This window comes from Seriola lalandi, unplaced genomic scaffold, assembly GCF_002814215.2.
Source record: "Seriola lalandi dorsalis isolate HSWRI2012SDOR001 ecotype SW California unplaced genomic scaffold, Sedor1 jcf7180002054351, whole genome shotgun sequence".
Classification (NCBI taxonomy): Eukaryota; Metazoa; Chordata; class Actinopteri; order Carangiformes; family Carangidae; genus Seriola; species Seriola lalandi.
In genome coordinates this window covers 358,206-382,545 of record NW_019524904.1, presented here as the reverse complement: position 1 = coordinate 382,545, position 24,340 = coordinate 358,206, and the positions used below count along the sequence as shown (strand labels likewise).

Below are 24,340 nucleotides of genomic sequence, written 5' to 3'. Positions count from 1 at the left end.
AGACAGAAGAAAATCCAATTAATCAGAATGGTACAAATTATTTTGATGTCTAATGACAGACCTGCTGTATTTACCACTGACCTGATAAAAGCAGGTGTAATCTGTTAACACTTCTAATTTGGTGGATGTGGGTTGAAATTTTGTAGCAGAGCCAATGCATTTTCATTAATCACATTCATTACCCATTAGCTTCTGAAGCAGCACCAACGACCGGATTTAGAGCTTTTAAAAAGCTCGGTGGCAACGACATGAACCACAAAACACAATATACACTTTCCATATATTTTCAGCCAACACAAATAATGCCTACTAGGAAGCTGTTCTCATTAGCCTCCCACCATAAGGTATGAGAAAAGCCTGGAGGAAAAAAGCTGAATGCAGTCACAATAAATGCCTATGCCTTTGATGCTGCAGCTATTCTTGAAATTTAGTGAGATACTCAAGATCTTAATGACGTCAGAAGTCAGATGGGAAAAAGACTAGGTCAATATAATGCATATCTATGCAGAAGTGAAAAACAGCCGGTACTCAGCCCTTTATACAGCTGTAAAGGTCTCTTTCTGTTTGTGCGTTTGTGTGTGTGTGTGTGTGTGTGTGTGTGTGTGTGTGTGTACGTGTGTGCGCTTGGAAAGCGGCAGAGCTGAGGTAATGCTGGCACAGAAGTCTAATCCATCACTTCAACACCAGTCCCAAAGTCATTTAAGGATAGACAAGCTTCCTAAGAAAAAGAAAATCTAGCTGACTTCGGAGTTGGGACCACTGATTCACAGGGGCTTTGCTTTTGTCTCTGCACCCGAATACTTGACAAATGACTGAACCTGTTACTGGGGCTCCATAATAATGCAAAGCATCTCTGTGCCTGCTGTGAAAATTCCCCATATAGCTGCTGAAGGAAAAAAAAAAAAAAAAAACAGAGAAAAATGGAAATGAGACTGCAATGAGATGAGTGTATTCAGATAGTAATACAAACAGTGCTGAACTATTCAAGGATGTCTAAAAATAATATTTCACATATCAGTTTAGATTGTTAATAATATATATAACAAGTGTAAGTGTGAATTTCCTTGCTATTATCAAAAAAAAGAAAAATACAACAATTTATCATTTATAATTAAAATCACAATTCTTTTTGCAAATCCAGGGCTGATGTGATCAGTCAGTCAAAGGGAAATTAATCAGCTACAACTTACATAAACATTAAAGCGTTTAACTAATTCTTTCAGCAAAAAATCTGTTTCCAATTTGTTAAATGTGAATATTAGAGGAGCATCTCCCCATTTTCAGTCTTTGTGTTAGTTACACAGAGTTGAAATATCAACCCTTTCATCCGATTGTGGGTTTCAGGAGTGTTATTTGATACAGATTTGCGCCACGACAGGTGCGCCACAAGCCTGTCAACCGAGAAACCTTAACACTAGAGTGGAAAACATCAATTCAAGATTAAATACATCGATCGATACATGCTTGCGGGTCAAACAGTAAGCAATCAAAGCCTGATGTCCCATCAGCATAAATGCTTAGCTTACACAAAGTGCATTAGCAGCAGTGTGCTTCAGCTGCGGAGTCATCACTATTGAGCGCGGGGGCCGTCAGTGAGTGCCTTAGCCAAGAAAGGCTAGGACGGGCAAGTGACATCATGATGCCATTAGAAAGCACTTGAGAAAAGAGGTTTAAAAACATGAACTGAGTCATAATAGGGTGGATACAGGCTGTGCATGACAAAAAAAAATTCATTAGACCGTGATGGGTACAGACGTGTTCAAACGAACACAAATCTGTCTGAGAAAGTGTGAGAAATTTTCAGAGCAAACAGTTGCACCGTGCCCAGACTGACCGGCAACAGACCAACAGGTGAGAGCCCGATACCACCCCCCCGCTTCTAAACTAAAGCCGTTTTTGATTATCAAGCAGTCTAATAACTTCCACTCTGTCGAGGCCAGACGGCGAGCGCTGCGTGTCGTCTCCCCTATCATTCTTTGTGTGGATACTACAGACTGAGAGGGAACAATAATGATATAGCCTGTTTGCTGCTAACGGGCTTCAGTGGAGCCTAACCCCCCGCCTCTGTTCTCAGCACAGTGTAAGAGGCAGGTCACCACAGCTCTGTGGGCCAGGGTAACCCCAGAAAAGAAAAACAATGGGATAACTGGGAGGATATCGCGCTCTGGCAGTTGGCAGGTTTTCCCATCTTCAGAGAGACTCCTTGTTGCGGGGATTAGGTCACTGTAAATGTTGCAGCAAAGACACTGGAAATGTTCTCAGTGCTTAAAAACCACACGTACTGCTTCTATCTGTTTAGCCTCCAGTGTGTAACCCTTGACATTCGATGAAAGTTTGCTCTGCGAAAAATATTTTTTGATACATCTCAATGATGAGTGGAAAACAAAAATGATTTTATGGACGTCTGCATGATGGGGCAGGCACTTGCTGTATAGCCTCGGTGTAAGACTCATTCCTGTAAGGGCGCATCATGCATGGCAGGTTATGTAACTTCTCCTGCATGAACTCCAGCTTCGTTTGCCTATAAATTTTACATTGGCTACCGACTCAGTCATGTGAAACAGATGGGTGAAATACTTCCTCAATCTTGACATCAGTTGTACTGTACGGTGATCTTTATCAAGAGATACAACTCACCCGTCTAGTCCATGAAACGACTAATGAAAACACTTCAATCAAGGACTCACTTTTTTTATTTCTTATAGCTCCTCATAGTTGTATCAGCACTTGAAGCTTAAAAATTGGATAAGCCTAGACAGTGACAAAAGTATTTATATGTTACTGCAAAATGTAATAACAAGTGCCACTTACACATTGACAGGGTCCTAATTGATGCGTTGGATCTGCTTATTAAGTCTGACAAAAAGGCAAAGAAACCGAAGGTGTTTCATTTATACGTAAAAGCAAGCGTTGCTTTCAGCTTAAACCACAAGTATTAACAAAAACAGGGAAATATGTCTCCCAGCGCTATTTGGTTTTTTTGGCCTTTGTGTTTGATTGTGGTTTACCGCAATGACCTCATCCGAAGACATGGGCATTCAGAGCTGTTTAATTCAATGCATCCGACCTGCAAACCACCTCCCTACCCCCACACACAAAGCCACCTGCAACACAAAAGATTTCACTATCCCATGATCACATTTTTTGGATTTAATAAACAAGTCATTGAAGCAAATATGAAAACCTGTGTAGGGCATTCTTGTCATATGAATGGTAATAATGACCATCTGTGTTACTGCATGCTGCATTCTGTTAGCATAGTATATTTCTTTTGCCCCAGTTAGCTGTAAACCGTCTATTAGAGGGGATTTTCATCATTTAATTGAATCAATTTAACAACAAACTAGCTTAATAATGATAAACTGCCAAGAAATATCTTTGAAGTCACGATGAAATTATTTTTCTCCCCCTATACTCTTAATGTTCAAGTCACAATATACATACAGCTGTTTAACAATACATGCCAACTTCTTATGTCAAAGTTAGTTAACTTCCATGGAGTAAGAGTATGGCTTAACTCCGTGTTTTCTCTGGAGGACCAGCAGGCAGTGAGCCGGCCAAAAATCCAAATAAATAACAACATCAGACCACCCCTCCATCCCCTCGTTCCACCCATGGAATAAAACAGTTTTTCTCTCCCTAATGGAAATCACGCTGGTTTATGAAGTCTGTAATCTTTGACTTATATCTCCCAAACATGACAACTCAAATTCCATTTTTTATGGGAAAAAAAAAAAAAGGTCAGTAAAATTGAGCAGTCACTGTGATTAGCTCATTTTTACAAAAATAACTGAAACTAACCTATTCTGTCTTGTTATGGGTGTCTAAATTTACAGTGATCTCATGCAGAATCCAAGCCGAACACTGAACCCTTAGCGTCGGTTTGGCCTGCAAATTATACAGGTTCTCCAGGAAATAGACCAGTCCCCACCGATTGTGTTTTTCTATATTAGGCCTGATCTTTTGAGTGTTTGTCGTGGCTGACGACCTTGAAACTGAGCAAAAAACAAACAAAAAAAAAAATTAAATAAATGACCTATTGTCACGAACTGAATACAGTGCTGGGTCACAAACTGGTGCCACAGAATCACACTGATGGCAGACACACAGAGAAGCCACTATAGGAGCAATGTTACGTCACTCTCAGTTACTCAGAGGCTCACACACACACACACTCACTCACTATGACCCAATCTCACTGCAGCGTGCGCGCACACACACACACACACACACACACACACACACACACACACACACACACACACACACACACACACGCGCAAAACTACTGAGGAACAGAGAGGCTGCTGATCCCCAGTTGACCGGAAAACTTAATAGAAGGTGATGTTGATGCTGAGGACACAAATACACCTCTGACTCACTTTTTTTTAAGCTCAATTCAGACGTCCTGTGCCAGAAAAATAGCATTTTCATCTTTCCTCTCACCCTCAATATCTGTATCTCCAGGTATTTTAAAGCCAAGAATGAAGTCACACTGTGTAGTAAACCGGACATTACAATATGAGAACATTTCAACAATACTGATCTTCTTCTGACAGGTTTTAATAAACAATTAAAATCAATAGCTGGAAAACTTGTGTAATTATGTGAGAGGATAACTACACCGCATTCAAATTGTAAACAAACCTCCTCCTCATCTGATCTAGTTTGAGTCACTCAAAAGCGCCCGTCCGTCAAACTGCTGTGCCAGAAATAACTGCAACATACCTCTACATATGGAGACCCGGGCACATGACATAATTGCTTTTCTGAATTTCACAGGTAAGGGTTCGGCGAGGTTAAAGACCTGCAGGCCTCTTTAAAACTTGCGGCATCCTCTTTTCAAAGCTGCTTCTTTAGAGAGGCAATCTGGGTTCAATTTAATGCTTCCTAGCCGTTTAACCGGGTACCCAGCAGGCTGTGGAATTGGTTTGAGGGGAGGGTGTGGGTGGGGGTGGGGGCCACAGGCAGGAAATCCGACCTCGCTGTATTCCATGTGACCGCCTGCTCCGAGAATCCGGGAGCAACATTCCCCTGATTCATCCTCCAAAAATCGTGGTGAGGGGCTCCTCCTCGGTTTAGTATTTCGAGTGAGTAGAGAGAAACCTGCCGGTGCTCTCTAGTCATGATCTTCCATGCACACATATAGGCTTACACAATATTTATTTCCCCATAGGTTGCTTAGGATGATAACTACGGGAGAGGACTGGAAAAATCCATCAATCATGCTTTTGTTAAGTTAATAAAAGGTCACTTCCTGGTGTCAGACTAAATTCTTAGATCTGGCTGCTCTGGGTAACAAAAGGCTAACTAACAGCTAAAACACAACTTTTACCCAAGCCAAGTAGTGAGACACCTTTCCCCATTTGTAACAATAAAACTAATTAAACTGTCCTATAAGTGCCTATTTTTTATGTATTTCCAGGCCCGTGTTAAGCACTTTGAATTGTGTTGTGTCTGAATGGTGCCATATAAATAATCTGGCCTTGCCTTAGAAAAAAAAAAAATAAATAAAATAAAAGATGGTTTCGACTTTGACAGATACATTATTCGCGAGAAAGCCAGACCACGAGGAACAAACGACCACTTGATCATCTCTACGTGCACGGGAGCTTGATATAATCCTTCCACCTCTCAAGCTAAATCGTAAACCACGTCAAACAGTAAATGATGAGTCGTTCTGCGGTGCGAGATTGCATTGACGCACAGCACAGCCCTGAGGAAGATGTCCCACGGTGGTCTAATAGTTTCCTGGCAGTAAGCGAAGTCCTCCTTCAGAGAACAACCAGAATAGTGTTTTGAAGTGACAGGGGTGATTGGAGGAGGGCTCGGAGAAAACCGGTAATGAAAAGCAGAGGTGGAACTGACTTCATCCACACACACGCAGACCGCGGAGACAAAGCCCTAAATGAAATCTCGTGTTGTAAGCCAGCAGATCCCTTTGATCAAACATGAGAAGTAACAAGGTCACATAAATACTCAAGTCTAATATGCAATTACTTTGCAGTGTTGTGTGTCTTACCAGGAGTTCGTCCATACTGGTCTGGCACTTCTCTAGGTTGATGCGTTTGATGGCCACTTTCTCCTTGCGTGGTATACAGTAGGCTGCCTGGACCACCGCTGTGGCTCCACTCCCTGGAACACACAGAAAAACAACATATCATCACCCTGATTATGATTCAATATAATAATATCAGTCATCTCAGGAAATATAAAACTGCCTGTGCTCTTGTAGAACCCAACTTTGGCACACTGAGCACAATCTTTTCAGGCTATATTCCCAGGGCCGCCCGGGCTTCTTTCAGTTGTATGTCCCTTCCCTCACCTCCCGTCTTCGTGGGATAATAAACCTAACCTTTATCTATTACCTCAAAATCCTGCCGAGTTCAAGAAGGTTAAACAGAGTTTTTGCTTCTACGGTTCATCCGATTTCTCTTTGGTACAGCTTATCTGTCTATTCATCAATTATGAATCAGCTTTCCCAAATCCCGCCTGATGGAGCAGGTCTGACAGGGGCCAGTGACTCCGCTAAACCAAGCATATCTACATGGCGATGATCCTACAATGGTGCCCCAACACTTTGGTCCTTACATAGTTTAGAAAGTTAGTATCTTATATGCTTGGCACGATTTTATGATTTTGTTCACTGGTCATTGAATCCTGGCAAAATCCAGAACATGTCAGTAGCTCTTAAAGTAAGAGGATTCAAGTATTCAGAAGGTTTTTTTTGTCAGATATATAAGTAATATATGCAGAGAAATGCAACATGTCGTGGGCCTTAAGTTGCGCTAAAAGACTAGTGAGAAAATGAAGGATTATACAAAAGAAAATTAAAGGATGAAAATAAAAATTGGAGCCTACAATTTATAATAAGTGCACTTTTGTAGTACGCATCAGAACTGAACAATGTTCAGTTGGATCATTGCATCAGTTGCAGGTCTATGCTAGTTTATGCCACCACAACTAATATTTTCATGTACTTGCAAACAAAACACAGATCACAATCTGGTTAAAGCTTCAATCGCACACTGGGCTAATCTTTATTTTGAATAACATGTGATAGCCTGAGTAAAACCTTGTAAAAATCCTCCCCCTGGAGAGGTACGCCTGTTGTTCCTGCATCGTGTGAGGTCATTTCACTGCCCCCTCAATGCCTCTTATTTAACACCATGCGCAGACACACACACAAACACACACACACACACACACACACACACACACACACACACACACGACTGTTTCCACAAGAGCTCTGGTGTATACGTGACGCTGAGCAATGCTGGGAGCACACTCTCCTCTGGCAACAGGCTTTAGTGAGAGAAAGAGTGAGCGGTGAATCGGTCCACCCTCCAGTAAGCTTTTCCTAACCTCCCATGCCCTCATCTTCGCTATGCCCAAATATTAACAAAGTGCTCATTGTTTGGAGTTTTCATTGAGCCAACAGTGTATGCAGGTTTTAAAAAAAAAAAAGGGGAGGGGGCTGTATTGATGAAAAAAAAAAAAAAAAGTTCCCTGACTTTAATTAAAAAGAAAAGCTGTCCCTGAAGATGTGACTGGTTTTTATTGAACTGTTTTCATTCAAGATAATTATCACCTCAGGCTTAAATGAGAGAAGCAGAGAATATAACAGCACAAACTTATTCAATACAGCTGAGACTGAGATTAACCAGAAACTCTTGCTCTCTAAAATAATCCAATAAAATTGCAATTTCCTTATAATTTCTTGCAATTGACAGATGGTCAGGGTCACCTACTCATCCTATATGTGAAGGCCTACTTCCTACAGCCGTAGTGGGTGCTGTGTATTGACTGAAACCGCTGATATTGCGTGTTAGGCCTTGCTCATCTCTCAGCCTCCAAATAATCCTGGATCACTCCACTATTGCCCAAAACTGAGGGGCTGAACAGATCTGTAAATATATCCTCCAGCCCCCTCTCACAACCACCACCACCACCACAACCAATACCAAACAAACCTCTGGAGGCTCGCCAGTGACGGGGGAGCTCAGCCCGGGGAGGACGACAGGGAGCCAGTTGCCCTGTACACAGTGGAGTGTAAATTCCTCCACACAAACAAACAGCCAGTCGTCAGGGGTGGCCAGACAAGCTGGGGAGCATGTGTTCTTGTGTGTGTGTGTGTGTGTGTGTGTGTGTGTGTGTGTGTGTGGAGAAGATGAAAAAGGGGGACATTGTTGGGTCTGCGGCAGGCAAGGTCAAGGGGCACGGAGCCTCTTAGACCTTTAGAAGCCGAATCTACCAGCCAGCTGGGACTTTGAGTTAATATAGAGCTGATGAGCAGAATAACCTTGTGCTGAGGTTGGAAGTAGCAAATATCAAAGAGTCACATGATAATCATACTTTAGGGTGGTTTGAGGTTCTTATCAAAGTAGTATTTATATGATGAACAGTATACAATGATGCACACAGGGGAAGGCAGAGCATTCCTGTCATCATACTCGCCAACCGCAGTGCCGGCGACCGCCAGGCTTTAGGTGTTTATTTGAAGGCATTAAACATTAACAGGCGCAAGTCACAAAAAATGTCTGATTTATAAAATTCATTCACGCAGATAACATCAATGCCACCCTCTCCATCAGGATGAGAGGAAACACACGAAAGAGCCAAATACCCAGGCCAACATTTAATCTGCTAAACAGCCTGGCACAGGCATTGGCTGCATATCAAGCAAAAGGTGTGGGTTCTTTTTTATTTTATTTTATTTTATTTTTTTTGTAAATGAATTAATAAGGGGAAGGAGTCAACTACATCTACTGTCAACCTGTACAAATAAAAAAAATACTTCAAAGTTCTGCTAATATTTGCTATTTCCAGAGGCACAACAACATTTGGCTTGTTTTGGAAGTGGATGGCTAAATCAAATCTATATATTGAGTTACCACATTAGGCAAAATCAAATGAAGATGATCCAGCTGACAGCTGAAAATGTGGCATGTTGACATGGCTGAGGGTTACCAAGTTATGTAAACTTTTTTGGTTTGTTGATTTACATTCATTTCCATATTTGATTTCTTTTACAGCGTTTTATTTCCATTTCATTTTTCATAAAATAAAAAAACAAAAACAAACAAGAAAACGAAAAATATCACTACAAATGCAATTTAGGCAGCGTCTCTATTTTCTCTTCTTGTGTCAGAGCTGAAGCCAAACAATCCAAAGAAAGGAAACATTATCTCAGCAGATATACTGCTGCTGATCGTTTTATGTTTCCAGTAATTAAGATCTATAGTTATCCCAGCAATTAGTCAAGAGCTACTATTGATCTTTGGCGTCTATTCACTGTCCGGATTCATCTGATCCTGCATTCAGTCGTAATTTTAAGTTTCACTCAGTAATTTGTGTTTAAATGTGACTTAATTTAAACGCATCATCCTTCCTGACATTTACTCTTACTGCACTGTGTGTGCAACAATAACAAGCTCTATTCTATGATAGCGGAAAAAGTTGCAGATGGCATGAAACAACTTGATCACTTCTGTGTGTGTGTGTGTGTGGGGGGGGACATTGACAAAACATTTATGATCTTTGAAAAGGCTGCCAATGTTTCCTGTAAGCATGTTTCCCCCAAACAAGCCAAGCCTGGCATGAGAAACCTCATGAGCATTATACTGCACCCGGGTAATGTGTGAACAGGACATGCAAAGACTAGAGCTTTCTCTTCGTAATAGACTTAAATGTGTTAGCTTCTATACAATAGCGAGGGCATGCCATTAGCATGTAAGCTAACAATGTAAGCTAACATTGTTTGCTCTTTGGGGAATTGACATTTGAGTATGGAATGTTTGCATGCCTCCTGTTCCGCCGCATCTCTGTGAAGTCCATTAAATATGCATGAGAGCAAAACACAAAGGAATAGTAAAGAGAATAACAGGCCTACAAAGAGTACAGCCGAAGCTACTGTATTACACTTAATTAAAATTATTAAAGCGGTTCAAAGACCATGAAAACACCAGGAGGCCATTTAAATCTCAAGGTTTCATTAAAGAGATCATGAGATGTGGATTCCAAATAAAATGATACCTCACATTACGGGCCAACATTTGCCCGATGAGAAGGTGAATATATTTGGCAAGAATGGGCCAGGTAAGGTCAAGACAGAACATTCACTGTTCAAGTTCTTTTTTTTTTTTTTTTTAAATGCAAAAAAGGTACATAGTGTACAATAATATCTTATCAGATTAGCTTGGCCTTGAATTAACTTCTTAATGGAGGAGGTCACTCTGTTAGGCCTGTGTCAATGTCCTCCTTCATGAGCTGTGACCAGCACTTTTGCAGCAGCTCTCAGTTTGTCTTTCCTGCCCTCACCAGGCCAGTCTGCTGCCTGACGTCAGTCGTCTTTTATTACATTTCCTCTGCATACCTGGCTGACATTCCACACATTATTCAAAGATACAATGAGAAATGTCACACATGGCTAGCAATCGCACCACCAGCAAATGCCTTTTAGTGTCTATCCCCCACCCACCCATCCCTGCGATTTCCTAGGATGTAATACTCTAAAAATGAATGTGGCCTAAACCTTCAAGCTGACATTAAATGAGAGAAATGTTAGCCTGCAGTTGTGGTATGTTTCCTAGACAATGATCATACTGACGTTTTCTAAAAATCATCTGAGGGACAGCACAAGCAACAGGGAGGAAACACGGTTGCCGGTGGATACAAACAGTGGGAGCAGAAAGTTTCCAGTCCAGATTTGCCAACATGAATGATCCAAAGTCTGATCCAAAATCAGAGAGAGCGCAGTACTTTTTTCTTTCATGGGCTCTGTCCAGTATGATCCAATGCTCACTGGGATGAAAGGAGTAGGTGTGAACCATGTAATAACAAGTCCTCTTTCCCTGGGTAAGTTACCAAAACAATAGCTCTGCTGGGTATGCAGGGCCATCCTCAGAACAGCAAGCTTCCAGCTGAGCAGGAGAGCTGTGGGCAGCATCGCTGGAATCAAACAGCTTATACAGTATCTCCCCAACAGTTTCTGTGAAGGGCGGGGAGCAGAGGTGGGTTTAGGTGTGGGAGCGCGGCTTGCTCCTGTTCTCATGTGCAGCTTTCATTTAGCTTGATTAAGCTAGGCTGCCTGCTGAGGTTTTTAAATGCTGCATATTCAAGTAGAGCTGAAACAATAAGTCGGTCCAACGATGAGCTGATCAACAGAAAAAATAATCAGGAACTATTTTAACAAACATTTAATACTTAAGGTGACTTTTTGAAAGCAAGAATGACAAATATTTTCTGTTCAGCTTCACAGGTGTGAGGATTTTCTGCTTTTCTTTGTCCTATGTCACTGTTCACTGAATATCTTTAAGTTCTGAAGTGTTGGTTGGATAAAATAAGCAATTTGATGACGTTATCTTGGAGGTTAGCTGAACTTTATTCCTCTTTTATGGGTATTTTTCACCTGTTCCTGACACTTTATAGAACAAGTGATTAATCAATCTAATAATTAGTGGGGTATTCAATAATGAAAATATTAATTAGTTGCAAGCCCATAGATCTTATATGTGGATTTCTTGCATTGAGTTTGCTTTGGGAAAAGAAAAACATCTCATTGCTTTTAAGTCTTCCAGGTGCATGTGCTGGACCGTATGTAGTAGTGGGGTATTAACTGATTGTTTAGAAAATTATTGATTTAATAAAATCCACTCTTCTGCCATAAGCACTTAAAACATCAGTAAAACTGCAAGTCATAATGGAGAGACACAACACTCAACACATTTTACCTGCTGCTGCAATCAGAAAAAGATCTAGATTAAAACGCCTATTTATATTTACCGTCTAATACAAACAGGAGCCTGTAATAATAGGGTCATTTGCAGTACTCAATAATGCATTTGTGTTTACCCACCCGTCTCCCCAAATAAACACAAAACACCACACCAGCCCACCCTGACCGATTGTGCAACTTTAAGCATACGGTATGCAATCCGCCTATGAATACACACTACTGGCTTTAAAGTTCAGGCAATTTCTTTGGTCACTTAAGGTCAAATCCTCCCTGTCGCAGCTTCTATCTTATAGGGTTTTCCAGAGAAAGTTAAATTCCCTGTTAAGTTTTACAAGTGGGCAATATGTTAAAGGAATCCCGGCAGGCAAATGTCAAGACCATAACCATGTCAGAGAAGCGATTTCAATTCAAAGAGCGATGACCAGTCGAAATGATGAGTACAACAGGTCGTCAGTGTTCATTCATTTAAAGTAAAAGGCCTGAAAGATGAAATCGCAGAAACTCAGACTTTAGTTTAGTTAAACTTTTGAAGTGTTGGTATATGGAAATAAAGCAAAGACTGCCTGAGAGGGCAGGAGGAGAGAAAAAGCTCCACAGGACTCCATTGCAAGGTTTAATATGAACAGAAACAGATGCCAAACAGGAGGAGTTTTCTCGTTAAACCTTTGTTCATGAGGACTCTTGGGACAGAGCCGCAAACAGAGGGTTCTGCTAATTTAAATGATCTGTAAGGTAGATCAGCTCCGACAAATGTAAGAAACGAAATGTAATCAGCTTTAAGTAACTTATAAAATGAGGGGAAGAAACTAGGCTAACTGCACAATTCATTTCCGAAGCTAAGATGATAATCATGATCCCCTCCCCTAACCCCAAGTAAGCATGCAGCAGTCCAGCCTTGAAATAGCCTTACCATTTTCAAACCTATGTTGACAATTTGTGTCACACACTGCATAGGAAAATGCCACAGAACTGGTTTCTATACAAGAGGGGCTTTATCTCTGTGTGCATGCTAAATTACAGGGCGTTATCTTGTGGGGTGCCCCAGTTCAAATTTTCCAAGAAACCAAGAGGAAATGTAGAAATGGGTTAAAGTTAAATTCAAGTCTTTTAAAAATATACAAAAAGGTTAATTTAGAGCCTGCAGAATGGACCCTCTATAAACACGGATTCCCTGTAGAGGAAGCACGCACCACTTGGGTAAAGTAAACCAGAGGCACAAACTAACTGATTTGAGAGGACAATACTTTGCTTATATGGTACACACTCCTTCTTATTCTCCTTCACCCATCTCAACAAAGTTAGCCAAAGGTAGGGCAGTTATTTGTGGGGTGGGACATTTCAGAACTTCACAAGTAAAAGCTGTCATTCCTCAGGCCAGCCAACCTGTAAGCCATCCTCAGGACTCACCAAGGCTTGACACTGCACAGGAGAGGTGCAGAATGCCTCCCGTCACACAGAAAGGCGAGGATATCTGAGATACATTCAAAGCAATCACTGAGATTTAAATGAAATTTAGACTAACAATTAACATGCTTACAGGTTCAATCCCGGACTAGGTTAAACAAAACATTATTGATGATGTTACCCAGTAAATTCTTAAATAACATTTTTTGTGAGGGATGTTAGAAGCCCCATAATACTGATTAATCTCCAAAGAGCTTATGCATAACTGGATTAATTCAGGCAGTAAATTGCCCAAAACAATACCTTACTCTGGGAAGGACCATGAAGTATAATCTCTGTGCTCTGTATTGGTAACACTAATGTTTTGGAAAGAAAAGTCCTGCGTTAGGATAGCCAGTGTATTTTAATTGGAAATGGGCGTGAACGCACACACAGTATAAGTCTCTGTCTTGCTACAGATACATTGCTTTAGCCTTAACAATGCAGTCTCCCCCACAACTAGATGATAACTTTGAGAATATGTCATTTGTGGCTTCACTTCTGTTTAAACACTACTCTATTTAGGTTCTGTCTACACTCCTGGCACTGGCAAATTTAAATATGATACAGTAAATACACTTGGAATCTCAAATATACGACGCCCTCTGGCTAGAGTACATTTAAGAAAGTATAGAGCTAGCTATACACAAGAACGAACTGCTGAATGAAAAGGGTTCTTTTCCAGCAAATAGTCAGAGCCTGAATAGACAGTAACGTTATGACGCTCGTTTACTACTTCGGCATAGCCCGAGTGGACGGAGTAACCGCTCGCACTGGAAACATTCCACTGACTCCAAGTCACAACACCGCCCGGGTAGGATTTCCAAGTTTCCAAACGCGATGAACTCAACCTAGCTGAAGAGAAAGGAGATGCCTTCTGCTCGTTTGAAAATATTAAGGCTTACGTTAACTGTGGTAAGCCCCCTTTTAAGTGAGCTAACGGCAGAAATTCATAAACTGTCGGTTAACACATACGTTAAGCTAACAAGCTAATGATTACATACCAATCACCTCGTGTAGCTCATAATCATCTTTGTTGATGGACCAGGGTTGGGAGCTCAGGTCCTCCGACATGGCTGAGGAATCTGCTGAGGCCGTACTATGTGTAGAAAGGTGGTGAATCCAAAGACTGTGCGTAAAAACAAGTCAAAGTAATCCAAACAGGACCAACAAGGGCGACACTTCCCCTTCTTTGCGAATCCTGCAGCACTCCTGTCATTCCCAAAGTTTGACACTAGCCTAGCAGCCCCGCCTACCGCATTCCTACTGAGCAAATGTGGACCTTCCCGTCGGACATATTGAGTGTGGGACGTTGCACCGAATGAGCTCCGGAATCCACTGAAGTCAGTGGAGGAAATTATTATAGACACAAGTTGGCGGCTAACGAAGATCTACAGAGGTATTGTCAAACATGGAGACAGAAGCCTTTCTGTTTGAAACTTTAAATGCATATGTTAAGACTTTTAAACGTAGTTATGCCGCTGAATTTTATTTTCTAGGCAATCACAAGCCAGCACAGAGAGTGTTTAAATTAAATATAACGTGCCCAAAAACAAATCCATTCAATTCATGGGGTTCCGCCACACTTTTAATGGTGGGCTGTGGGTTTGAGGCTATGTTTGTGCCCTGAGTTAGTCATTGCAGGCATAATTTTTTTCCTCATACAGCGAACAAATCACATCTTATTTTGTTCACATTGGCCCATTGCACTTAAAGTCCTTGCCCATTCGGAACAATTAGATTTCTAAATCACATGTAGATAGTTGTCTGGCTAGAAAGTGGCACCTGACAGGCCAAAATCAGGGCAGTTAATACTCCAGTATAAGAGCGTGTGAAAAGAGGCGGGCCAGGAACATCCTGTCCTCTGATTGGATAGTACCATGTACATTGATCTGTGATTGGATGTTCATGCGTTAACTGTAAAATGTATTTCGCTCTGCTTCCTCATAACAGCATTCAATTAGCGACACCTCTGGTGGTGTATTTTATTACATGCAAGAGTTGCACAATCACGCCGCATACTGGAGGACCACTGCACACACCACGCTTTTATGACTGCACATATGCTTTTAAATAATTGAAACTGAAAATTTAATGTGTATCACATTTATTTTTGATATAACAATATTTAGACCATTTATTAAAAGTAGCCTACAATAAATTCATGTTTTCATAAAACTGTCACCAAAAAGACTATCAAAAATACAAAATCAAATGTAAAGACATCATGGTGACAGACAAAGTGAGAGAGAACAGCAGATGTTAGCAGACGATAAAACTGAATATGGGGAAGTATCACAACCACAATATGTCTTCCTCTTTAGGCTTCAATCTCATCTAGAAGTTTACTCATAAGAGGAAGTGGCCAGTGCAAAAGAAGACAGCTTTTACAGAGCATTTAGTACATGCTGCCCTAAATAGAAACAGGTTATCCTTGACATTATTACTCACATAAATACAGAATAGTGACAGGCATGCACAACCTCTGTTATTCTTGAAATTTTAACAACATAATAATGGCTGCGTGCTTTATGAGAACTATAGATTGAGTTTCATAATCATAAAGTTCAGAAATAACTGTGTCATCTTCAAAAGAAGAACAAATAATAGCATTGCAATATATACCATAAACACACAGGAAGTCACAGGTGGGTTTAGATGCCAGCAGGATGTGCATCGAAAGCAACAGCAAACACTTGAACCTGTAATGTTTGACCACTGTCCAACATTTTAAACACAATTAACCGCCTGGTCCATAATTATGGCAGTGAAAGAGCTTTGGCCAGCCGTATCCAGAACCAGGCCTGTGTGCATGGTCTGGTGTAGTCACATACGGTGAGGAAGCGCAAGATACTGGGGAATGGCTTTGTCATTGACTTGTACACCACCGGGATAAGCCGTTTACTTCGGGCTCCTGTAATGGCAAAAGGAAAAGAGGTTAATTATGCATATGCCAGATAAAAAAAAAAAATCAAGATTGAGCTGTTTAACATCACAAAAATGTAACTTACCAGGACAGAGGCTGAGAGCAAACTTGGTCTGAAAGTCACAGGCATCACTGTCAAGGTATTCATCAGAAATCACCACCACCATCCTCTTACACCTGCACAGATGGTCACATATATTACAGTCATTACAAAATGTGAGAGCCAGAAAACAGGGAGATTTTCAGCAAGGTGCCTAAGGGCCAGCTCACAGGAAACTTGAATTACTTTCTCTCAGGTGACTTTTTATATCTAAATTTAAAATGAAACTGTTATTATTCAAACTCAGCTTCCCACAATACCCAAAGCTTTGTATCTCTGAAATATCCATTTCTATTTTTTGCCCACTCAGATTATTAATGTAGCAGATAGTAGAATATAATTTGTTGAAGTTGATAAATAGCGGGCCTGGTACACATCCTGTGCCTGAATATATTCTTGATAACTGTGCATACAGGAGTCTGTGCTGCATCAGAATTACAAATACAAAGCACAGGAGCTTAAGGACCAGACTGTGCCCCACATGCCAGTGCTTTTTTTAGTCAATTTTTCCAAGTTCAAATTAAAGTAAAAAGCCAAATCAACAAAATAGACCTGGAAATGGTTAGCATGTGTCAATATCCCACCTCTTCTCAATGAGTTCACTAGTGATGGTCCATACACAGGAGCCTGGGAGGACATCTCTGTCGAACACACACAGTTTCAGCTTGTAGTCTGTCTGTTCCAGCTCCCGGATCATCTCATGGACAAAGTGGAAGTCACTCTGGCAGTAGCAGATGAAGGCATCAAACAGCTCAGGAGTACCTGAAATTAATTCAGATTGATTACATTCAGTTACAAAACTTTGTTTATTCCTTTAGGGCTGGTATTGCGCAACAGCTTGCAGCCCAAGACAACAAGTGCACATTAGAAAACTTTAAAAAAAAAAAAAAAAAAAAAAAAAAAAAAGGGGCCAAAATATATTCCACAGAAGTAAAACATAGTCATTGTACGGAAGCCACAAGACTGTGCACAGAAGTGAGACAGTGCAGTGGTACAGATATATGATTAGAGCTTCAGATAACTTTAGATTAGTAGGCAAGTTGGAGCGTTTCCTGTATGAAACTTTACCACAGAAAATAAAGCCACAATCAATATCTCAAGTGTGACTTGAGCAAAGTCACAAGTTAATCATTTTTTATAATACTAGAGTTGCTAAATTGTTAAATTTATGTGGCATACTAGAGAAAAATAGAGGTAGCAAAACGTGATTGTAATTAATCAAGTTGTGCACAAACAAGTCAAGAAGAACAAATATGCAGCAACTTTTATCCTTACTATTTGTATAGTATTTAAAAAAAAAAAAGAAAACAACATTTTTAAGTTTATACAAATATTGACCTTCGGGGTCATCCTCCAGGGTGATGCCATTCCTCTCAGGGGTGCGGGGGACACAGCTGTCCACCTCAGGAACCTGAAGTGGGGGATCAGCCGCCTTCTTCTGTCTCTCACAATACCTCCTGACATCCTCAACTGGTACAAAACAGATGATACAGAGTAGAATATGTGTGAACAACACATTAACACACTCACAAATATACAGTTTGCATAATGTAAACTGGGGGAGATGTCATAGAAAGAGGATAGAATTATCTGAAATCTCCTCTGAACACAACTTTGTTGCAACAGCTTGACTGAGAATTATTAATACATTAACTAAATTAATGAATAATTACTTCACCTGGGCAAACATTGCTTAATACATTCTGAATCACGTATGTAAATGTTTTTTGCAACGAGGGATTTCAAGCATTTCAATCATTTCCTGAAGTAGGAGCACGGAACATACCATTGTAGAAATCGATCTATATATAAATCGATATTATGCACTTGTCCCATTAAAATAAGGGCTTCAAAAGAAGGAACTAATAATGGATTTACAGATTAATTTAAACGCACGTATTAAAGAATGAAGATCCTCCACAATGTCATTCCTCTCCACCTTCGTCAGGATTGACAACAACTTTCCCACCGTCGCGTCCGTGGCGCGAGCCTGCCAGTCGACCAGAACCATTGTGGTGGGGTTTTTCGTCGATTCATAGTTCTTTATCTCCAGGTAACTGAAGTCCATGGCCTCTGCAACAGCCGTCCAGTCCGCGGCAACTGCATTTTTAGGATTAAGGTAAAGTCCTAACTTTTTCCTCACAGTCACATTCAGTGCGATGAGAGGAATCGTCTCCAGGTCGAGATCTGAATCAGCACAAGCCATGTTAGAGAGTTTTCAGGGGGAAAACTCTGTGAGACGACGGACGTTTAGTTAGGATACGAAAAAAGGAAACATAGTAACAACAGACAAGTCACCACAATGTCTCACAGTTTACATAAACTACAGAACAAGGAAGTGATGTCAAATGGTCTTTGCAATAAGACTGCGTCACACGGGGGAGGAGACGTAGTGTACAGTTTACCCACTGAAACCACTGCCCAGCAAGTGCATTTCCACTCACTACAGCTGTTAATTTACTGGCACTAACGGTCTGGCGACCGGAAACTACCTCAAATCCTTCTCATTAATTAGATTACTAGCTTGCAGCAGTGAAATGTACAGTTAAACTAGATCTTCAGAAACATTTGCTTTACTTCCTTACTTTACCAATATTCAATATAAAACTAAAACCAACATTCAAGCTTGAGTCTAATGCTAAAAGGGCTTAATTTACTATGTTGCATGACAAAACCACATAAGAAAAACTCTCCCGTTTCGTGTTTTATTTTGTAACTGCCACAAATAAGCAAAGCTTAAAATTTAATACAAAGTAATAAGTGTGTATCCAAAATGGCTAACTAAGAAATTTGTGAGAAAATAATTTGTACAAAAACATAGGTGAATAGATTTTTGTAACTCCTTGCATGAAGATAAAAAACCACAGTGTGACTTTCCCTGATGCTACAACGTGACAGGAAGCGCAGCAGATAGTCAATGAAAGGTGCTTCACAAAGCCTAGTTCTCTAGAGAACTGGTGGCGTAAATGTACATCAGTCAAGTTGAACTATAAAAGGTGAGAACATGCATTTCCTCAAATCCTCATGACAACTCCACTCACTCAACACTTCAGTGTGCAACACAGATTTCACAGCAACAGTCCAGGTTTGCATCACAGGAACTTCCATCCTCTGAGCATCATCCATCTGTTTTGTTTTATGGCAGATAGCAGGTTTTTGCTTCTGGAGGAATACAAATCTATGCCTTTATCGTGATGCTGTGTGGGAGTGTGAAAAAGGCTTTTCTTTCCACTTCCTCTTTTTTTTTACCACTCTGAAAAAAAGGGAAAACAAACATTTTCCCTTTTTTGTGAAGTTTTAAAAGGGGAAAGTGAAACTAAATCATCAAAAAGCATTATCAGCTGAATTTTATCAGAGCATCAAAAGTAAAAAAAAAAGTACAGCTCACGTGAGCGATAGGTCATTGAATATGACATTAGATTGTTAATACTTATGCTTCATTGTAAACATACCATTTTACATTTGTAGCTATTGAGCTTAAGCCAATTTTAACCACTTCATACAGTTAGTGTAATGGCTCCCAACCTGTGGCTGGGCCCCCTTCAGAGGAGCAAGATAAATCTGACGGGTTGTGAGATAGAAAGTGGTGACAGAAAGATGTACAAAACAACTTTTGGTTAGAGAAGTTTGTATTCACTTTTTCAGATTTTTTTTTTCCAATCTTTGCTTCTTTTTTTTTTAATTAAATACTGGAAACCATTCTGGGAGTTTAGAGGGGAACTGCCTGTTTGATGGAACTTCTGTCAACTTGTCCAAATGTGAAACAATGCAAAGGGGCCCCAACCACACACTGCTTTATTGTAGGCAAGCAAAAGACATGTGGAACCACTGGTTAAATATTTAACAATACATTGTAATTTACGGGAGTATCATATGTCGTTTTAGGGAAAACCTTTAACGGTAAAGTTGTATCTGTCAAATAAATATACTGGTAAAAAGTGCAATGTGTCTCTCTGATCTGTAGTGGAGTAGCAATATAGAGTAACATAAAATAGAAATACTCAAGTTAAGTCCAAGTATCTCAAAAAGTGTACAATAAAGCACTTAATGTACTTATTTACATTCCACCACTGTTGTATGCAGCCATAAAGTAAAGTAAAAGTACCTCAAAAATTTTACATAAAGTACTTAGTAAAGTAAATATAGTTTCCATGAAGGTTAAAACAATCTATTATTGCAGCAGCATGCAATCTCACTATCCACTTCCTTTTTTTAAAAAACACTCACTGATTTCTTGTTAACGTGTCTATTCCATTCGGGCGCCATGACGATGGGGGTGGGGTAGGTCTCACCAAGGGACACATGAGCATGTGACAGCGCAGCAGTGCTGAGGGTCCAAGGTGTGTGCACATCAGCTCCCCTGATCCCCTGCAACTCTGGAACCCACTGCCGGACGTAGTCACCCTGAAGCAGACGCATGGGTAACCAGGCAATAATAATGAAATCAATGACTGAAATTTCCATATCAAATTTCTATAACTTTGTTCACATTTGTACTGGTTTCATCATCTTTATGTGACAGCAACACCATCAGCGATAAAGTGTGACATTTTGTGTTGTAACAATTCATGCTTCCTGTCGAACTCACATTATTGTCATAGTCGAGGCCTTGTTTGATCATGTTAAATTTCCTGTTCTCTCTGGGGTCATTTCCTATAGCGGCGCTGTATAACCAGTTGCCATAGTTGCTGCAGACATTGTGGTCAATCTTTGGAGGAAAATTTGACTGAGGTATTTCCCAACATAACAACAATTAATTCATTAAGTACATGATTAGTTATGTCTTAAAAATACAATTTCACTTTTCAAAGCTTCCAATCTGACTTAAACCGTGGCCTACACTTCTTACCGGAGAGTCTTCAAGCCACTTAGCTCCCTTACACCAGGCCAGGACCAGATCCTTTGCAAGTAAGCTAGCAACATTTTGCCGCCCCCTGTTGGAGATGAAACCTGTCATCGCCAACTCTCTCATTTTGGGCTTCCACAAAGGGCACTCCCGTTCTTCCCTCTGTGATAATAAAATATGTGTAAATATGTTCATACACCTGCAAAGCACTTCTTAGAGCTACTAATTAATATTTAATGAAGAGTATTTTATAAACAATGACGGGGAAAAAACAGTACAAACCTTTCCATGCATTGAAAAGCTTCATGTCATTTTTCTGTGGCACAGATTTGTCTTGCAGTCCTGAGGTAAAGTGACCCTGATATCAGCTTTACATTCATTTATAGTGCATAAAGAAAATAATATAAAAATTTGAGCTAATGTTACCTTTGACCTGAAAGAGTCAACTTGCAGTAATCCCCCCACAAAAGTTCAAAAATCACCCTGTAAAACAGCAGTGAAGACGTCAGATTAATGTGACTTTGCTTTGGCTGCTCTGTTTGTTTGTGCCGACCTACTTGGAGTTTAAGGACCAGACCCTGCTCCATGTGCCAGTGTTTTCTTAGTCAATTTTTCAAGTTCAAAACATCGACATCTCTGCCGAACACACTCATTTGCAACTTGGACTGTTCCAGCTCGTGGATCGCCTCGTGGACAATCACTCCGGCTGTGGCAGATGAAGGCATCAAACAGCTCAGGAGTACCTGGAATCCATTCAGTTTGATTAAATTCATTAACACAACTTTGTTTATCCCTTTAAGACCAATATTTCGCCACAGCTTGTGATCCAACGTGTACGCATGAGAAACTTGGAAAACTAATTCTGCAGTGTTGCTACTTTCACTTGTTTCGGCTGACATGCATTTATGCGTGGTGTTGAATGGACTGCAAGCGCTAACAAGTCAAGCAGAACGTTTGCAGTAACTTTTAGTTCACAAATTAATTATACATTTTATCCTTTTTGTTCTAGTACAACAGCTCAAAGTGCAGTTTGAAATGGTAACTCACTCATCTGTTTAGTTGAAATGAAAGTAACGTTAAGTGAAAGTATTAATACCATTATAAATGTACTCTGTTGCACGTAATAGTGAAGGTTCTTATAATGCAAAATGGCCCAAATCAGACTTGTAGTTTTGTATATTTTACATTATTGTATTATTATTACAGATGCATTGACATGTGAGCAAAATTTTACTGTTGTAGCTGATTAGGGTGGAGCTATTTTGGACTAGTTCATATACTGTTGTGGACAAGAAATCATCATATTTTAGAGGCTGATCATAAATTATTTAGTATGAAACCTTAATATGCAAATAAGTAACTATTAACTATTGCTGTCGGATAAATGTAGTGTAGTAAAAAGTACAATATTTAAATGTAGCGAAGTAGATGTATAAAACTGCATAAAATGGAAATACACAAATAAAAGTACATATGCCTTAAAATAGTTTTTAATTATAATACTGTACTAAATGAACTCAGTAATTTTCCACCATTGCTTATTATCTCTGACCAGAATAACTTGACATATTCTGGATTTTGGAGGTTTTGTAACCTAAAAAGCAGCACAAATGTAGCTACAGCAACAACGTCATAAACTTTTTAAAGAGAAGCAATGATTAGTTAAATTGTGCTGAATTATGCACAATATGTGTTTCTGAAGTGATGTGATTAATGCGGACAGAGGTTGGACTGCAGGGTTGTCTGTGATATGTATTATAGACACAAATCGTTGTGTTCAACCAGTGGATAGCATTTCAAACAGGAAAACAAAAAATGAAGCTTATACAAATACTGACCTTCGGGGTCAATCTTTAGGGTGATATCATTCCTCTCAGGGATGCGAGGGAAACATCCGTCAACACGACCACAAATACAGAGGTTTGCATCCTGGAAGTGGATAGAATTATCTGAAATGTTCTTTGAATACAAATTTATTGAAACAGCTGGACTGAAAATAAATTTTGAGCTTATTAATACATTAACAATTTGAGCCAGAGCCTACGCCCTGAACGCTCACCATTAAACACGGACGTAGACTCCGGGGCAGTCTCCTTGTCGGCCTATCGGTAATGAAACGCGCTTTCCAGCAGAAGCCATAATATATCTTGGCCCTGATGGCGCACATACTATGAAAACATGACAATTCTCTCATTCAAGGTTTAGTTGAAACTCTGGACTGAAGCAAGATAGAAAGCAATGGATTGATATTGACTATTGATAAAACATTTTGAATTTAAAATGTTGATTAGTTGGGCATAATGGGAAATATGGATGCACCTCTCTCAGTCAAAAATACCCATCAAGTATTCAGCCAAGCCAAAGTAGATGGCTGGATGGAGCCAATTGTTTTAAAGGAGAGAAGGTTGTTGTGGGAACACTGTGGTGTCAGGTCTACATGGCTTACAGGTCAGGAGGGCCAATGAGCTGAATATTGCCAAAGGCCCCAGGGAGGTCAGGACTGGCTCTGATTTGAACAAATATTTCCAAATTCAGGGATTTGAAGAATTTCCTGAAGTACAAGAACGGAACATGCAATGTAAACAAGCTTAATCTATAAAGTGTTAGATATTATGCATTAGATTATTATGCACTTTTCCTGATATATATTTAACGGAAAAAAGAACAACGGAAGATTGCCAGAATAACTTAAACCCACCTATCAAAGGGTGAAGATCCTCCACAATGTCGTTCCTCTCCACCTTCGTCAGGATTGACAACAACTTCCCCACCGTCGCATGTGTGGCCCGATCCTGCCAGTCGTCCAGAACCCCTCTGGTAGGGGTTTTTCGCCGCTTCGTAGTTCTCTATCTCCAGGTAACTGAAGTCCATGGCCTCTGCAACAATCATCCAGTCCACAGCCACTGCATTTCTGGGATTAAGGTAAAGCCCTAACTTTTTCCTCAGTCACATTCAGTGCGATGAGAGGATTCATCTCCAGGTCAACGTCTGAATCAGCACAAGCCATGTTAGAGTTTTTGGGAACCTCTGTGGGACTGTGGGCGTTAGTTAAAATACAAAAGAAGTAAATATACTAATGACAGAGTGGGTGATTTGAAGTGCCAAGTTCCCTCAGGGGTCCACAGCTGACCTGACTACAGAACAAGGAAGTGATGTCAAATGATCTTTGCAATGGACTGTGTCACACGGGAGGATATGTGCTTTTTACCCACCGAAACCACTGCCCAAGAAGTTCACTTCCACAAGACTACAGTTGTTAATTTCCTGCTACTTTCACATAATATT

The 24,340-nt window shown here is 40.2% G+C and overlaps 3 protein-coding genes across 5 annotated transcripts in view; all 3 read right to left on the bottom strand.

The window, feature by feature from the left end:
* Positions 1–14,428, bottom strand: part of oxsr1b (oxidative stress responsive kinase 1b) — a 39,967-nt gene extending 25,539 nt beyond the window's left edge. The window contains exons 1-2 of one of the 2 annotated variants that reach the window (XM_087174423.1): positions 14,188–14,428; positions 6,023–6,135 (exon numbers count right to left, since the gene is read on the bottom strand). In XM_087174423.1, coding sequence (XP_087030549.1) covers positions 6,023–6,135; positions 14,188–14,257 — 183 coding nt within the window. In that variant the 5' untranslated portion in view covers positions 14,258–14,428. The remainder of the gene's footprint in view (positions 1–6,022; positions 6,136–14,187) is intronic. The other variant, XM_023407901.2, reaches the window with a different exon arrangement.
* Positions 14,429–15,273: 845 nt separating this feature from the next.
* On the bottom strand, positions 15,274–18,552 carry LOC111656280 (myeloid differentiation primary response protein MyD88-like). The gene is made up of 5 exons (XM_023407944.2): positions 18,106–18,552; positions 17,548–17,679; positions 16,794–16,971; positions 16,195–16,286; positions 15,274–16,097 (listed from the first exon to the last, which is right to left on the bottom strand). The coding sequence occupies exons 1-5, from the start codon at positions 18,413–18,415 to the stop codon at positions 15,943–15,945; spliced, it is 867 nt and encodes a 288-aa protein (XP_023263712.1). The 5' UTR covers positions 18,416–18,552; the 3' UTR covers positions 15,274–15,942.
* Positions 18,553–18,641: 89 nt separating this feature from the next.
* On the bottom strand, positions 18,642–24,234 carry LOC111656281 (uncharacterized). 2 transcript variants are annotated; one of them, XM_087174422.1, is made up of 9 exons: positions 23,754–24,234; positions 23,502–23,606; positions 23,115–23,223; positions 22,894–22,984; positions 21,613–21,798; positions 21,482–21,538; positions 21,338–21,397; positions 20,798–21,217; positions 18,642–20,613 (listed from the first exon to the last, which is right to left on the bottom strand). In XM_087174422.1, the coding sequence occupies exons 1-5, from the start codon at positions 23,942–23,944 to the stop codon at positions 21,620–21,622; spliced, it is 675 nt and encodes a 224-aa protein (XP_087030548.1). In that variant the 5' UTR covers positions 23,945–24,234; the 3' UTR covers positions 18,642–20,613; positions 20,798–21,217; positions 21,338–21,397; positions 21,482–21,538; positions 21,613–21,619. The 2 variants fall into 2 exon arrangements, with proteins under 2 accessions (XP_087030548.1, XP_087030547.1); XM_087174421.1 differs by having other exon boundaries at positions 20,798–21,798.
* Positions 24,235–24,340: the final 106 nt, after the last annotated feature.

What these genes read in the sequence shown, in the direction of transcription:
- LOC111656280 (XM_023407944.2), bottom strand. Translation starts at nt 18,415, where the DNA reads ATGGCTTGTGCTGATTCAGATCTCGACCTGGAGACGATTCCTCTCATC. An exon ending in GGATCTTCATTCTTTAATAC is followed by an intron (nt 17,680 to 18,105) that starts GTGCGTTTAAAT and finishes GTTTTGTACCAG; the next exon opens with TTGAGGATGTCAGGAGGTAT. An exon ending in CCTGGAGGATGACCCCGAAG is followed by an intron (nt 16,972 to 17,547) that starts GTCAATATTTGT and finishes AATTAATTTCAG; the next exon opens with GTACTCCTGAGCTGTTTGAT.
- LOC111656281 (XM_087174421.1), bottom strand. Translation starts at nt 23,944, where the DNA reads ATGATTGTTGCAGAGGCCATGGACTTCAGTTACCTGGAGATAGAGAAC. An exon ending in GTCTACGTCCGTGTTTAATG is followed by an intron (nt 22,985 to 23,114) that starts GTGAGCGTTCAG and finishes ATCCACTTCCAG; the next exon opens with GATGCAAACCTCTGTATTTG. An exon ending in CCTAAAGATTGACCCCGAAG is followed by an intron (nt 21,799 to 22,893) that starts GTCAGTATTTGT and finishes AATGGATTCCAG; the next exon opens with GTACTCCTGAGCTGTTTGAT.